This window comes from Nymphaea colorata, chromosome 12 (assembly GCF_008831285.2).
Source record: "Nymphaea colorata isolate Beijing-Zhang1983 chromosome 12, ASM883128v2, whole genome shotgun sequence".
NCBI classification, from domain to species: Eukaryota; Viridiplantae; Streptophyta; class Magnoliopsida; order Nymphaeales; family Nymphaeaceae; genus Nymphaea; species Nymphaea colorata.
The window spans coordinates 18,671,703-18,687,765 of NC_045149.1; the positions used below are offsets into that span (position 1 = coordinate 18,671,703).

General features: G+C 40.2%; 2 protein-coding genes across 2 annotated transcripts; one reads left to right on the top strand and one right to left on the bottom strand.

The window, feature by feature from the left end:
- Positions 1–2,493: 2,493 nt before the first annotated feature.
- On the top strand, positions 2,494–5,381 carry LOC116265180 (probable indole-3-pyruvate monooxygenase YUCCA5). The gene is made up of 3 exons (XM_031645726.2): positions 2,494–3,782; positions 4,400–4,771; positions 4,894–5,381. Exons 1-3 carry the CDS (start codon positions 3,105–3,107, stop codon positions 5,116–5,118), a joined length of 1,275 nt encoding a protein of 424 aa, XP_031501586.1. The 5' UTR covers positions 2,494–3,104; the 3' UTR covers positions 5,119–5,381.
- Positions 5,382–12,928: 7,547 nt separating this feature from the next.
- LOC116265432 (pentatricopeptide repeat-containing protein At2g13600-like) lies at positions 12,929–15,740 on the bottom strand. Its single transcript, XM_031646024.2, has one exon. It carries the CDS (start codon positions 15,487–15,489, stop codon positions 13,729–13,731), a length of 1,761 nt encoding a protein of 586 aa, XP_031501884.1. The 5' UTR covers positions 15,490–15,740; the 3' UTR covers positions 12,929–13,728.
- Positions 15,741–16,063: the final 323 nt, after the last annotated feature.

Here is a 16,063-nt window from a genome sequence, read left to right on the forward strand (position 1 = left end):
TTCGATCGTGGCGATTTTTTCGTAATTGGTAAGGAGAAAATTTAAAAATGGTAATCGAAATTTGATCCACCGTCCACTCGCCTCTTTTTAGGGAGATATTATTAAAATAATGAGTAAAATAATCGGGGGTTTGCGACCCTTTATGCGCCTCTAACAACTTAATGAGAAACATGACGAAGGGCGAAGACGAAGTAATTAAGACATTTAAATAATTTGATAATTCCAAATTTCCATTAATCCTTTTGATCGGAACTCTGACGTTTTAGTAGAAATTTCTATAAAGTTAAATTGATTTTTTTTTCAACTAATAGTTGACATAATTCTAGGAAGTTAGGATACTAGACGGAATAATTTTTACAATCTATATACAATGAAAAATTAATCGATTATATTAATAAAATAATAACGGCCCTTCTACAGTAGTTTATTTTAATTTTTTAATCATCTTGTCAAACCTTTTAGTTCTAACTAATTTGTTCTTTGTTTTTATTATTTTTTTTTTCTCACGGTTTTTTAAGAGAAAATTTTAAAATAATCAACCAGGAAGCTCACAATGTTGGGTAGCTGAAAACTCGTTCTTAGCCAAATGAAAAAAAAAATGGATTTTTAAATATTAAATTGGAGAGGACTAAAATAATCTAACTCTTAAATAAAAAACTTGAGAATTTCGCAATACATGTTATGTCTGTCAAACATAATTCAAAATATAACCTGGGCAGAACTTTTTTTAAAAAAAGAAAACAATGGAATATTGTTGAGGGAATTTTTAGCCGGTTAAATAAATGTTTAAATCACGTTGTGATCATGTTCACTTCACTGACAAGATTATAGCCCTTTTAAAAAAATCAGGAGTGAATATATATGAGTCCAATAATGATGATGATTTAGAAACAAGCTAAACAAGCAAACTTCGCTAAGCAACCTTGCATATGATATGATTAAATGTAAACATGATTCATGTCCTTTGCTCACAACTGGTAGATACTTTAAGCTTCATCATATTGTTCACTAACACAACATTTTATTATACATATATGTACATATATCATGTAAGATAAAACTTATAGACGTTGACTTTATATAAGAAATGATAGATCGATAATTATATATGTAGATCGTTTTATACCAAATGTTCAATATGATCATTCAATGATAAAAAGATATTTTACAATCTTATGCGTGAAACTTCTTGATGCTGATATTGTACAAAATAAAACAAGAAACACGTAGATTGGGCCAAAAAAAAGCACCAAGAACCCACGTTATATATTAGCAGATGAAAGAAACAAGAACTCATGAAACTGTTTATGGGGAAAAACTGCTAAAATGAGTGAGAGACGGAGTAGATTAGTATTCAATAGATCTCTCTTCTACATATTGGATGCACCATCTGAAATAGAAGGACTTTCACCAAACTGCCAAAATCTGCCTGACATTTGTAAAAAAGATGGGGAACTAACATCATCACTGTCATACTTTATAGTTGAGTGCTTGATTAGGGCAGCTTATATATCTGGGTTCATGCCTTTGCCTGTAGCTTATAACAGCAAAATATCACAAATAATGGTGTGACTAAGTTCTTTGTGAGGGGAAAAAAAAATCTTGCAGTAAAACATCGAAGACTCTTCTGTGCAAAAATCTTGGACAAAATATCAGGCTTTACTGTTTTAAGAAGTTAAGAGAGAGAACATAAACAAGATGGTTTCGAAGTTTAAGAGGGTGATATGTCCTGATATCTCCAATATAATTTTGGTGTTTGATCAGACTATTTATCTTTCTTGGTTATCTTAAGATTCAGGCCACTTTATCTCTGACAAGATTTTGCTTTCGTTTAGCTTTGATTTTGGGTGTAAATCCAGAGGAATTGTAGAGGTTTTTTACCTTTTTACTGTCACCTTCTTCAAGGATTTAAAACTGGAATACTCCTGTCTTTTCCCCAGAGACAGTAGTTTCCTGTTTCAATTGAACATAGCTTAAGCCAACCTCTTTTAACTGAGTGGTGAGGAGATCTTGTTTGATTTTCATATAAAGTATCAAACTGAGTTTCTTATCTCAGCTCAAGATTGAGGCATTTTTAACTTGAATTCAAGAGGGATCATAATCTCATTGGAGATTGAGTTGGGTAACATGATGGCCCATGTAATGCATAGAAACCAAGCAAAGGAAGGAAATTCAATACAGACAGTAGGAAAAACACAAAAGCAAACTTGACTTTGGTACAAAGTTGGCATGCCAGCTCTTATCTCACACTAACATGTGACTGATAGAACAGCCCCAGCCATAAGATCAAAAGTGAGGAGGGGCAAATTTGTCATATAAAGTCCAAGGCTTTGACTGTCTTAGCTCATGCATTCCACAACTATCAATCCATATATGCATTAAATAACAACAATAAGAATAAAGACTAATTTAACTATTTTGTATGCCATCTTTAAATAGTATAATATTATTCATCATTGTTTTGAATAAAATAACACCACTTATGAAGAACAGGCTAAGATTGGAGTGATTCTTAGAGAGAGAGAGAGAGAGAAAAAAAAGGAGATGCAGTAAAGTATCCATAAAAAAGAAGCCAAAATGGGAGTTTGGAAGCAGGGAGTCGGCTGAGGGGAGGTGATGATTTTTTGACAGTGGCTCAAAGGTTATGGCTTCTGGTAAGGAACACATGCCCCCTCTCTCCCTTCCTCCTTCAAAGCTATTTAAACTCCTTCAACCCCTCCCCTTCTTCCTCACTCCAATCCCATCCATCTTATTCACTTCTGCTCTCTCTCTCTCTCTTAACTCACTTTGTTTGCTTCTCTCTGTGAGCTACCAAGCAACCAAGACCAAAGAAAGCCTTCCCCTTCTTCTCTCAACCTCTCCAATCCAAGACTGATCAAAGCAAGAACACCTACATCACCTAAGCTCTCTCTCTTTCTCTGCTACCAATCGAAACCGACACTCCAAGCTCCAAAAGGATCCTACTTTCTCTGTCCCTCGATCGTTCTCCTGTAAAAGCCAATCAAAACAGCGATACCAATCTCATATTTTAGAGTACCATCTTAGTTTCTCTCTCTAAAACACCCTGTTCCTACCTAAACAGACGACAGAAACAAGAAGAGAGGATGGTGCGCATGCCTGACCATTTTCAGCCGCTGTTCGCCCGTCGCTCAGTATGGGTGAACGGGCCGGTGATAGTAGGTGCCGGGCCGGCGGGGCTGGCGACTGGGGCGTGCCTGAAGCAGCAAGGCGTGCCGTTCGTGATGCTGGAGAAGGCGGACTGCATCGCCTCCCTGTGGCAGCGCCGCACGTACGACCGCCTGAAGCTGCACCTCCCCAAGCGCTTCTGCGAGCTCCCTCGCATGCCCTTCCCGCCTCACTACCCTCAGTACCCTTCCAAGCGGCAATTCGTCGAATACTTGGAGAACTACGCCAACGAGTTCGGCATCACCCCCAACTTCAACACCTGGGTCCAGTCCGCAGTCTACGACGCCACCTGCGGCATCTGGCGAGTCAGGACCTGTCACGTGCAGGGCGGTGCCGCCAACGGTGGCGGAGAGGTGGAGTACATATGCAAGTGGCTGGTGGTTGCCACCGGCGAGAACGCCGAGAAGGTGGTGCCGGAGATCGATGGGTTGAATGAGAATTTCGGCGGCAAGGTGATACACGCCTGTGAGTACAAGAGCGGTGAGGAATACAGGGGCAAGAAAGTGTTGGTGGTCGGCTGCGGCAACTCCGGCATGGAAATGAGCCTGGATTTGTGTGATTTTGACGCGAAGCCGTCGATGGTCGTTAGGAACTCGGTGAGTTCTTGCTTCCTTCTCGTTCGTTTCTGTTTTCTATGGGGAGAACGTAAAAAGCGAGAGTAAAAAAAACGTGTTTTACTGTTGTCTTTTTCTGGCTTTTCTGAGTTGGTTTTTGCGGGAGTTTTTTTGGTTGACTTTTGTGTTTTTGCCCATTGGAAATCAAGAAACTGTTCATGTTGATAGCGCTTTGGCTTTTTTGTCAAGTGGGGATTTCTCCTTTTTGCTCTGGGGCTGTTGTGCTTGATTGGCGTTTCAGAAAAGTTGTCAAATTGGGATCTTCACGTTTTGTCTGCTACGCTTTCTTCGTTTTGAAGATGGATTCATCATGCTCAGGGGAGGCTGATGTGATACCTCATAGTTGAAGCATATGAACCATCAATAATTAAATGAAACAAGAACTTTGTTTTCGTGTCTACCTTTACTTTTCACTGTTGGAAGTGCAGATTCCTCGCTGTGTTCTTTTGTGGGGTTAGCCCACCACTCTCTCTCACCAAAAAAAAAAAAAAGGATCAACTTCATTTTGTTTTTTCGTCTGTGGTTTTCTTTGGTCATTATTTAATGCATTCAGATGAGCTTCGGCGACTGACTGAGTCTGCTTTTTCTCTGTAAAACAGGTGCATGTTCTACCGAAGGAAATATTTGGAATATCCACGTACGTAGTGGCCGCCTTCCTGCTCAGGTGGCTGCCAGTCTGGTTGGTGGACAAGCTCTTGCTGATCTGTGCGTGGTTGGAGCTCGGAAGCATTCAGAAGTATGGCATCAAACGCCCTGCGATGGGTCCTCTGTATCTAAAGAACACATTGGGAAGGACCCCCGTTTTGGACATTGGTGCTCTAGAGAAGATCAGGTCCGGAGACATCAGGGTTGTTCCAGGCATAAAAAGGTTTCTGCCTGGGAAGGTGGAGTTTGTCAATGGCGAGACTCTTGATATAGATGCTGTCATACTAGCCACGGGCTACAAGAGCAATGTCCCCTACTGGCTAAGGGTGAGGATCCATCTTTCATCTTATTTTGTGAACTGGGTTGTCTTCTAAAATGGATTTTAGAAGAAAATACCAAAAAATAGCAGTTGAAATGTGACTAACTGTTCTTTTTCTTCTGTTGGCAGGAATCTGATTTCTTCTCCAAAACTGGGTTTCCAAAGACACCATTCCCAAATGGCTGGAAAGGGAAATCTGGGCTGTATGCTGTTGGGTTCACAAAGAGGGGGCTGTCGGGTGCCTCAATAGATGCAGTTAAAACAGCACAAGACATTGCCAAGATGTGGAAAGAAGAAACAAAGCAGACAAAACAGTTCATGCCTCGCCATAGAAGATGCATATCTCAGTTCTGAGATCATTCATCAGCCTCTGTTATTTTGCCTTTCGGGTTAACAACAAAGATATGGTCTGAGACTGAGTGTACATTAAATATGTATCTAAAAAAAAAAAGAAAAAAAGAACGAGGTACAGAAACAGCAGCCCGGCCATTGACGTTCAAGTTTTGATAGTAATGTGTCTTCCTGTGTTCTTTGTTTTGTGTTCACAAGTAGAAAGATGTACAGATTTGGGAGAGAAAAGTATGCAACAAAGAGGCGTGACTCGCTCTCTTTTCTTTCTTTCTTTTTCTCTTGTTTCTGCAAATTTTGTACCATCTCTTAAAGTTCGATCACTGAAAGAATAGGGTTTTTTCCTATGTTAACTACCTTCTTAGTTCTCTACATTAATCCTTTGCCTGACGCCATGAGTCGAATCAGATTATGTGTTTGTCGGTTTATAAAAGCATGGTGAAAAATCCTGAGGTTGGGGCTAACAGAATCTAAGACTTAGCTGTAAACTTCCCTCAGTTTCCATGAATAACGTAAAGATTGTTTTTCTTGAATCATCGAAAAGTTACCCCAAGAAGGATGAAGAACTAAGAAAAAAGTTACCAACCTGGGAAAGATTCACTGTGTTTCTTTTCTTTTTTCTCTTACGTTAAAAACTTCCATTTTCTCATTTTTTTTAGATCTCACCATCTTTTGGTGCTGTCATGTCGTTTTCATTCTGTCCCAACTATTTTTCTCTACCATGAAAGTTTCTTCTTATTTTCCACATCATTATAAAGACCCTTCATAGCATATTGATGGGATACCCAAGTACGCTCTCTCTCTCGCCGCTGTAATTTTCAATCTGTGTTCTCTTTTCTATTTTATCATTCACCAAACGGCGTCCATCCTGAACGCACACATGGGAGAAAACTGCCGCCTTACTCCACCCTTGTTTCTCGTTTGTAGGAGATGCCCACATTTTTCTATGCCCTCCATATTAATATTCTAAACTTGTACCTGATTTTTTTTTGGCCTATGAACTATTTTATATTCATCATAGAAAAATAAACACCAGCTTAACAAGTGACTGGTTATTCAAGCTTTCATGTTACAACATTAATATTTAATCTCTATTCCACAGCCACAGGCCTCTCTGTGCTTGTTATAAATAATAAATAATGAGCTCAGGTTATGCCCTGTTTTTTTTCCTTTTTCTTGGTGAAGTCATGTGAGACAATTTGAAGGTCACATGCCAAGTATAGAGGAGGAATTATTTCTATTTCATTTTCATTTTTATTTGTTTTTGGACATTGGGTGTACATATGGCTGCACATGCATGCATGCGAGACCGAATTTTTGAGCATCATTTACATGAACAGAGAACGATAAATTCTTTTCTTTAGAAGAAAAAATAAGCCTAGGCCTGTACCCACCTTTTATCTTTCTTGGTCACTGGTGTTACAATATTCCGCTTGAGCTTACACAAGAAGTGACGCCCATGAAAGTCGAACTGTGTACCTGATTATTTGACAGTCACGACTGCCTTCTCTGTTTTACCTCCAACGCCAAGTTTTCCCGTGAGATCCGTTGAATATTTGATAAATATCATTTCACGACATTTCAATCAAGAGTATGTTTAAAAATCAAGAGCTCTTTGTAATTTATTAGAATGATGAAAAAGGGTTCTTCATATTTGTTAATTTCGTGTCAACGTAATTGAATGATTCACAGCTGTTTATGTAAACTTAGCCAATAAACAAAAAGGGTTGATACTGATGGCTTCACATCACCCTAAGAGGATTTTCATGCCATGCCCTCTAAGTCGATAGGGGTGCCGATAATTACCGGCTGCCTGCGCCGGGTTGTTTGAATGGTGGAGAAGAACGCTTTTGAGAGATTTTTAGTCTTGACCGTATGCTCCCATTCAAACATGTGGAGAGCGTAGCCCTCTACCAAACTATGTCAAAAAACTCCTGTTCTCTAGAATTTATGTCACACCGCTAGGGATGCCTTGAAAAAGAAAGACTTGGACATTCTATCAGCCTCCATCACTGTGCGAGGCACCACTATCCAGGTTTTTCTATCTTCATCTGGCTGCATGCAAGCATGTCACTGTGTGTGTGTATGTGCATGCTTACATGCCTGTCTGTGTATAGCTTGCATCAGCCGTGACCGCAGGTTGAATTGTCATTTCCTCCACCATTAACGCTTAGAAGGAGGCAGAAGGATTCATGGCTACCCAACTTATCCTTTTGACAGTGCCTATCACCAACGGCGCGTCGTACAGACATTAATATACAGTCACACACACACACACAGAGAGAGAGAGAGAGAGAGAGATTGATTCTGTAGGCAACTTCAGAAAAGAATAACGATGGCTAACTTGGTGGCTAAAATTTCCTTTGATTTAGAATGACAGCAGAAAGGGGACTTGCATCTCTTGGTATCTGTGTTCAATCATCTAAATATTACGTTTCATGGTCTTCTATATTTCATATCTTTTACATTTCAGCTATCTCGCTATTGCATTTGATGGTCTTCAACATTTCATATCTTTTACATTTCGGCAAGTGCTTGTTCGTTCCAAAATGCAGGGGAGAAAAGAATGACCCCACACATTGGTAGAACGGAAGTTCCAGGCATTTAATATCGTTCATGACCACACTGTAGCAGTGAAGATCGCAATCTTCATTGTGGCGATTCGACCGAATATTGCTCGTGAGAAACATATAAAGATAATACTACAAAGGTACAAAAATTATTATTACATTATTATCACTAGAGGTATGAACCCCACCAAGAGGCCGCTTGGATTTGGCTTTAGCAAAATGAATGCGCAAGGATGATGGAAAGAAAATGACATGCATTTGAGGGGATAGACCGGACCATTGTAAGGCCTAGGCCATGTGGGTCAGCCTCTATGGACTTAGATATTGAGCTGTTGTACTAGCCATTCGCCATTACCTCAAGGCCACGGAGCCCTAATTGTTTCTGGAGAACCCCTACCCACTTGCATGATTTGCCTTCCATTTGAACATTTATTCTTGCTAGTTCCCAGTGAAGGCAGTTTCCTAGCTCTGTGATGATCCAATGAGGATGATGGTGACACCACTGGATGGGGTGCGCTCGGCCCAACTCATTAAAGTTTTTCACAAGAGTCCAAGATGGAGGTACGATTAATGCTACCTGACTGCGACCACAGAAAGAGAGAGAGAGAGAGAGATGGAAGGCTGAATCTGTTTATCCGTCAAGTTGCTTCTGGAGAGAGGAAGTTGGACCTGCAATACTGAAAAGAGATGGCGAGTCCGACGATCAAGGAACGGGGACCTGACATGTGTCGATTATTAGCCAGTTTTGAATGGTTGTTTGATGGTAGAAGAGATACCCAAATTGATTAAATGGCGGATACTGACAGCCTATAGGTAAGTAGAAGAATATGTAGTTAGGGGACCCAATCCAGCTGCGCTTAAGTTGTGGATCAGAAGAGACTAATTGATTGGGCATGTCATCCCTAAGACCTCCACTCTCCTTCTAATGAACAATGGTGTTTCACCATCATGGGCCTCCTGTGATATTTAATCAAGATGTCATGATCAAGGTAAAGCTAAACACATCCTGTTCAAGAAGTAAAACAAAAATTCCTTCTGCATTTCCTTCTTTTCAGGCCAATCATGCTAGGGCAAAAACAGCACTAGTCATACAGATGAATTAAGGCGCCGCGGGTTTGCGGCAGCTGCAGTTTGTTGAAGAATAGAAATGGTGGTCCATCACTTACTATTGGCTACAGCTAAGGTGGTCCCTAGCTCTATGAGGGGACCTTTTGTTCCTAGCTGCTGTGTTTGTTCACTCAACTTGTGGACTTAAGGGACTGACTTTTGGGTTAGAGCCATGTGATACACCTCATGGTCAGAGAGAGGAGGAATTGCCAAGGTTTGGTGCTCTTTCATATGAGTTCAAAATTGTATTTGGCTGTATGTCACTGTTAACTTATTTTCCTTATTTATGTCAAAGAAACATCAATTCCTTGAACGGACAGATCTCACCATGGCTTGTCTTTTTTGCAACATGATATTTTGGGCAGAGTACAACGTAATACAGCTAGTACTCTCTCTCTCACCCCCCACCACCCCCCCCCCCCCCCCCAAAACATAAGATAGAATTCAAAATGGTTTACGTATGCTGAATAGGTGAGCACCATCTTGAGAAAAAGCCCTCACATCCCAACGAGGATTGGTCAACCCATGGAAACCTATTAAAACAGAAGAAGAAATTCAGAAATTAAATCTTGCAGGGGTTGCATTAACGCACATGCCTACACAGGCTGCAATTTCCATTTTATAGCCATTGACACACTTAATTGAATCAAACATAGTTCAATTTGTTCCAATGCAAACCTGCTGAATGTCAGCCCCATATTACATATACACAGTTCAATTAGTTGGCTCATGGTCTAAAGCACAGAGTCAAGAAGTAGAATTAAGTGGCATGAACCAAGTGGGAGATGATGGAAATATCTTAAGGAACAGGTGCGAAAGAAAAGGAAAATGTTTCAACTGGACGGTGAATGCCAACAGGAGATGGCATACAAAGTTACAAACAAGTAAAAAGTGGCATACACCTGAGTATGCAGTGATGAAAAATTACCTTTTAAAGTTCTTGTTTTTAAGAAAGGTACACCTTACAGTAGAAAACATATGCAGAAAGGAAAAGCAAGGGAGAGTGAAAATTGACTAGTGTAGGTGAATGGGATACTTTAGGGTCTGGGCTGGGGGCTGCTACTAAAGCCATGGCCAAGACCTCGCCTAGCATCAAAACATGTTATCCTAAACTAGTCTCTATCTAAAAAAGGTTTTGAATACAATTTTCATGTCATCTAAACAATCCACTTAGGAAATGAACAGGAGGAGGTGAACAAGCAAGGTGGAATTGGATCTTCCCCTGTTTTCAGAGAACCACTGCAGTTATCTTCGGTAGGTGCATATTGTAAAGAGGCTATAAAGAAGGGTTGATTCAAAAATGCAAGTTGAAGGTAGACCACGAGATATGATCTACGATCATTTCCTCACCATCTTAATATTTTTCTGAGATCCCACTTTTTTCTTTTTTCTTTTTTTTTTTACTTGTATGAGCTTAAAACTCATCATTACATCATTACAGTCATATGTTATCAATTTTTCACTGTATAGACTCTATAGACAGTAAGATTTCGTTACAAGGACAAATAAGGAACTGCCAATTTTAGAAGTATTCATGAATAATGTGTAGAAAATTATGCTCAGTATGAGAAAAATCCCAATTTTTGTCCTACAGATATATATCTTGTAGGTCAGAAGCCAACCTAGAACTGGACCTTGTTCAGTAACCTGGAATGCTTTCTATAAAGCATGCCCATCTTAACTGATGAGGAAATATATTCAGTTTTATTGGTGAACTTGCCAAGTCCGAGATGCACCTTTTACCATGAAATTCTTGTTGTTTTCCATTTGAAACCGTTGGACATGTCTCCCTCAAGAAAGCCTTTCCCTCACTGTGGTTTGTGCAGAAGGACAAAAACTTCGGTATCAAAAGCTCTAGACATCCTAAAATAGGAAAATCTTAAGCCAACTGGGTCTGGACCTTGTTTATTAACCCATAATGCCTTTATAAAGCATGCCTTTCTTTTCTAACCGATGAGGACAGTTACTCAGTTTTTTGGTGAACCTGCCAAGTCAAGAGATGCACCTTTACCATGAAATGAAATTCTTGTTTTCCATTTGGAATCTTTGAACTTGTCTCCCTTTCACATCAAGAAAATCTTTCTCTCACTCAGGCCATGCTTGTTTACCACAGATCTAAGGTTGGACCACCCAAGCAGCTTGGATCTCAGATCCATGCTGCTGCTTTGCTGAAATCCACTGGTTATTAAACAGTGGATTCCAGAAAGCACTGATTTGAGATCCCCTCAGATCTCAGAGACAGGACCATAGGGTTAATGCCAAAGGACAAGGGCATCAGTAATCTTTAGACGCCTTTCAACATGAAGACCTTGAGCTGACTAGCATTACCAAATAGGCTGCCAGATGGAACTTCAAGTATGAAATGTACTTAATGGTACTCAGTGGCAGAGCCAGAAAATTTTATCAAAGGGGCACAACTCTTAGTTGGGTTTGGTACCTATGGGGCATCGATGTGAGTTTGGTGTGGGCGTGACATTTGGCTGGACCCAAATCCAGCTCCCTCGTAATAAAGGTTTTCAGGGATTGGTGTTGACTGGCGTGGGCAGTAGCCCACACCTAGCTCCGCTACCGATGGTACTTGAAGCTACCAATTCCTAGAGATTTATTAGCTCTGACCCTTTAAACTCTCATGATATTGACATCTAAATATATAATTTAAAAGAATTAATAGAACACAAAGTGGAATAAGAAAAAGGAAAGCAGCAAGATGCCACTAGATTGTAAAACCCCTCAAGTATCAAATCCCTTGCCCATAAAGAAAGTCTCCTTTCTGCATTCAGCCCCACGGTAAAGGACATACATCCTAACTGTTGAACTCTGCAACTTTTAAAGTTTAAACTAATCAACCATCCATTGGGTGTTTATGTGGGTTTTATGATCACCCTTTAACTCAAGCTGGGAATTCCATAAAATTTGATGGAGACAATATTACCCTTCCATTTCCTCCAAGTTGGGAGCCACTTCACTGAAATGACTACATGATAAATTGATAATGTATAAAATCTAAGGTTTATTTGTCATGACATTTTTAAAATGATAGACTTTGGCTTAAAATCCTTCAGCTCTGTCCAGCCAATTTATGTAGGATGTCAGGTCTGGATCAGATCTGGAAAGCAAAACCTGAGAAAAAAAACAACAGATCCAACTACAACTAATTTGTAACATTATCATAAATCCATCGACAAATAAATCCATGCCAGAAAGCTGAACATCCACTTCACAGGGAGAGCTTGTTGACTGTGAGCTCGGACATACACTACTATAGTTCAGAAGGGTAAGAAACTGCTCCAAATAGATAACTCAGGTCATGGTTTATATGCTCTGAGCTGCTCTTTGGAAAGTGAGGAACCCCAAGCAATTTCTCAGTCTAAATGACTTGCACGGTACAGAATCAAAGAAAGGGCCTAAAAACTTAGTCACCAGGAATTATGTTTGCATTATATCTATCATTGTAGGAACTAGGTCCAATCTATGCATCTCTTCTGCTTTTCTTTCCTTTTCCTTTTTCTTTTGTAAAACCATATTAGAGTACTCTAAATCCTAAAAAACTGAGGCAAATAATTTTGTTGCTATCGCACCATGATGATTTGTGATTCGTGAGACTAAGAATCTGATACTTCAGCTCCTTCACATTATGATTCTAATCCTTCAAGAAACAAGTACTAGTGGATAAGTTTGGTCGATGTGTATCCACATATAACTATTTTCTTGTGAAGTGGGTGCATCAAATGGATGCCCAAAAAGGGTAGCTAGCCTCCCAAATGAATAAAAACTGAAAATAATGTAGAAATAGCAAATTTGCACTTTTAGTCAATCAAACAAGCACAGCAATATGCATACTGCAACTAGCAACTGCTTCAACTAGTTAAACAAAGGGCCACTAGCAAACCTTTTATCCCTCTTATAATATGATGTTCATATCCTGCACTAAAACAAGACATAATCTAAATCATTTCATGGAGCCTGAAAGAACACCCAGCAATTGATGCGCCTCAGTTTTACCTCACTAGTTGCATCATTGCCTCAAGTCGCTATTCTTGAAATATGATCTTGCTAAGAGCAAGTAGGGAGGTAACCTGATTGTAATATGAGGAGATAATCATACAATTGGTTTAAGCAGATTCATTGAAAGATGCACATGAAAAGAATAGATGACACCCAATGGATAACGAGTTTGCTGTCACAATGTTGATAAGAATCCCACAGAAACAGTCAAACCAACCGATAAAGACATCAAATATTGGATACGCTAGGGACATGAAGGCGGACTTTTTAATTTCTAGCACAGGAGAAAATGGAAGAGAGACTCTGTTGCTCTTGTCTGTGCTAAATTATGCATTCTTTAGTTCCAGACAGCCAAGACAACAGTAATACAAGAGATCTTGAGGTAACAAGCCCAACATGTACACAAGACAGTCTACTTTACAGTTATATAGCATTCAGTATCAGAGGCCAACTTTTTTACCCATGTGAATGTCCCATGATCACCCGGGCTAGATAAAAGTCCTCTGCAAGACTCAAATTGTCACCTTTAAATGTTAATCAAGGGAGTTGGGATGAAGAACCTGGCTAAAGTCCCAACTTGGCCAGCACCCTGAGTTTTCCCATGATGTTGTCTTCATAAGGCAAAGGCAGTCAGGGGCTCACCGAGATTTGCCCGTCAAGAGTGCAGGTGTTTAAGTATAAACATTGGAGTACTCATCAGAGAAAAAAAAATATGTCCAGCAAGCTTGCCTCGAGCAATCTTGGTACACAGCTTCTATCTTCATAGGTCTTCAATTGAAGCTATCTGATGCCAGCACAAAGCAACATAGAGTCAAGCTGTTCTCTGGTGTCACCCTGTGATATAAGTAGATTCTTAATCTCTAGTGAGATGGTCTAGAGATGCTCAGCTACGACCCAACACAAGTATACCTCTGCAGTAGAACAGAGAAAAGGTCTAACCATTAACTGCAATCCAACTATAGCCAGGAACTTTCCTCAAATGCCTCTCTCTCATTTCTCTTCTCGCTTCAATAACATCATCCCATTGCCCAGAAGCTGCACAAGTGTTGGAAAGAGCAATGTAGTTTGATGGATTTCCTGGTTCCATTTTTAAAAGCATTGCTGAGATCATATTTCCAATCTCAAGGTTCCCATGACGCCTAGAAGCATCATATAGAGCACCCCACATGCTAGGACTAGGGTCTACAGGCATAGATTCTATGAACTCCAGGGCTCTTTCAAGCTGCCCATCTCTTCCTAGCATGTCAATCATACATGAAGAAATCTCTAAAGAAGGAATAGTTCCAAAATCTAACGTCATTGAATTATAATACTCGAATCCTTTATCAATAAGTCCACATCTACTACATGCTGATATAATACCTAGAAATGTTAGGTGGACTGGTCTGATTCCCAGCTTCAGCATTTTATCATATAAAGTAAAAGCTTCCTCTGCATGTCCATGAAACCCGTAACCAGAAATCATTGAGCTCCAAGAAATCACATCTTTCTGTGAAGTGTGATGAAAAACACTTTCTGCATAATCCAATCTCCCACATTTCCAATACATGTCTATTAATGCATTACACATAGAAGCATCTGAATTCATTGCATGTCTAAGAGAAAAACCATGAATCTGCTTCCCTTTTAGTAAAGCACCCAGAGATGCACAGACAGGGAGGACACTTACTAGAGAGACACGGTTGGGTTTCAAACCATCCATGAGTTGCATTAGGCGGAAAATCTGCAGACATTCTTTCCTGTCCCCTCCCTGAGCATAACATGATGCCATCGCAGTCCAAGAAACGACGTTTCTTTTATCCATGTGATCAAACACCCGCCTAGCCGTCTCCAACCTACCACACTTTGCGTACATGTTGAGCAAACAACAACTAACATGAGCATCAAACATCAACAAATTCCTAATAATAAAACCGTGAATCTCTAATCCAAATTTCAAGTGCTCGGAATTCCCGCATAAATCAAACAAACTCGCCAAAGTGAAATCATCGACCTTGATTCCCTCTACCAGCATCTGCCTCACCAAGTTCCACACAGTGACACCATCATAGCAGTTCGTATATCCTGCAATCAGAATATTCCAGGACACCAAATTCCTGTGAGACATTTCATCAAACAACTGCTGTGCGTTGGCTAAACTCCCCGAAGAACAGTACATGCTCATCACTGAATTTGCGACAACGGTATCCAAATCAAATCCACTGGCGACAATCAGTCCATGAATACCTCTCCCACCATCCAAATCCTGGACTTCACTGAAAACCTTCATCACTGAAGCATAGGTATAGTGGTCAGGCTCCAAACCGCAGGCTCTCATCTCACGGAACAAACAAACGGGTTCATCAACAAACCCAGTTCTAGCATATCCACTTATCATAGAATTGTAGACACAAACATTCTTTCGGAGAACCGAATCGAACAGTCGACGAGCGGCGACCGGATTTTCGCAATAGGAGTAAGAAGAGATGACCTTGGTAGCCACGAAAACGTCTTGAGAGAGCCCCAGGACAACCGCCAAAGCGTGGAATTGTTTGCATTTTCTTAGAGAATTGAGGTTCCGTGATGCTAGAGCAATGGGATTGGGAAGTGGGTGTGGTTCCAAATTAGCAGTAGAATAGCACAGATTAATCAAAGCACAAATTCTACTGGAATTCTGTATTAGTGTAGCGCAGTGTCCAGAGGGTAGGGCAAGCATGAAGACGTAACGTCTCACTCACTGGCTTCCCCCTCTTTTCTTCTTATATCCACTGCCCGCGCTTATAGAGCGTTGGATTTCGCGGGAGCTTTTAAGTTTGGAATTCGGCAGGACACAACCACGGACCTTATTTTCAGAAAATGCCGAGGAAGAGATACCCCTAACAAGCACAAGCTTTTTTTCCTGCTCCACAGTTACGGAAATTCTTGGTAGACAGCGGTACAATCATAAACTCCTCAATTAATTAGAATGTTGTGCATCTGTCAAAGAAGCAGTGTTCACCAAAATTCAACTGACAATTCGAACTTTCACCGACCTGCCGATTGACTAGCTATGTTACTTCCGGAAAATTGTGAAGGAAAATTCGATACATTTGTATTGGCTTGTTGAGTTTGAGAACTTGTTAAAGTGTGGTTGCTCCAATAAGCCCTTTATAAGACAGAATGCAATACTAAGTTAAAGGTACAGTGCTCCTACACTTATACTCTGACTCAACCTTGAACTCTAGAGACAAGAAGAAGAGAGGCAAGCTTCCGCTCCTCGTGCCAAATTGCAGGTACTCATGAAAATGTGT

Coding starts and splice junctions, on each gene's coding strand:
- LOC116265180 (XM_031645726.2), top strand. CDS start 3,105: ATGGTGCGCATGCCTGACCATTTTCAGCCGCTGTTCGCCCGTCGCTCA. Junction 3,783..4,399: donor CGATGGTCGTTAGGAACTCG/GTGAGTTCTTGC, acceptor TCTGTAAAACAG/GTGCATGTTCTACCGAAGGA. Junction 4,772..4,893: donor ATGTCCCCTACTGGCTAAGG/GTGAGGATCCAT, acceptor TTCTGTTGGCAG/GAATCTGATTTCTTCTCCAA.
- LOC116265432 (XM_031646024.2), bottom strand. CDS start 15,489: ATGCTTGCCCTACCCTCTGGACACTGCGCTACACTAATACAGAATTCC.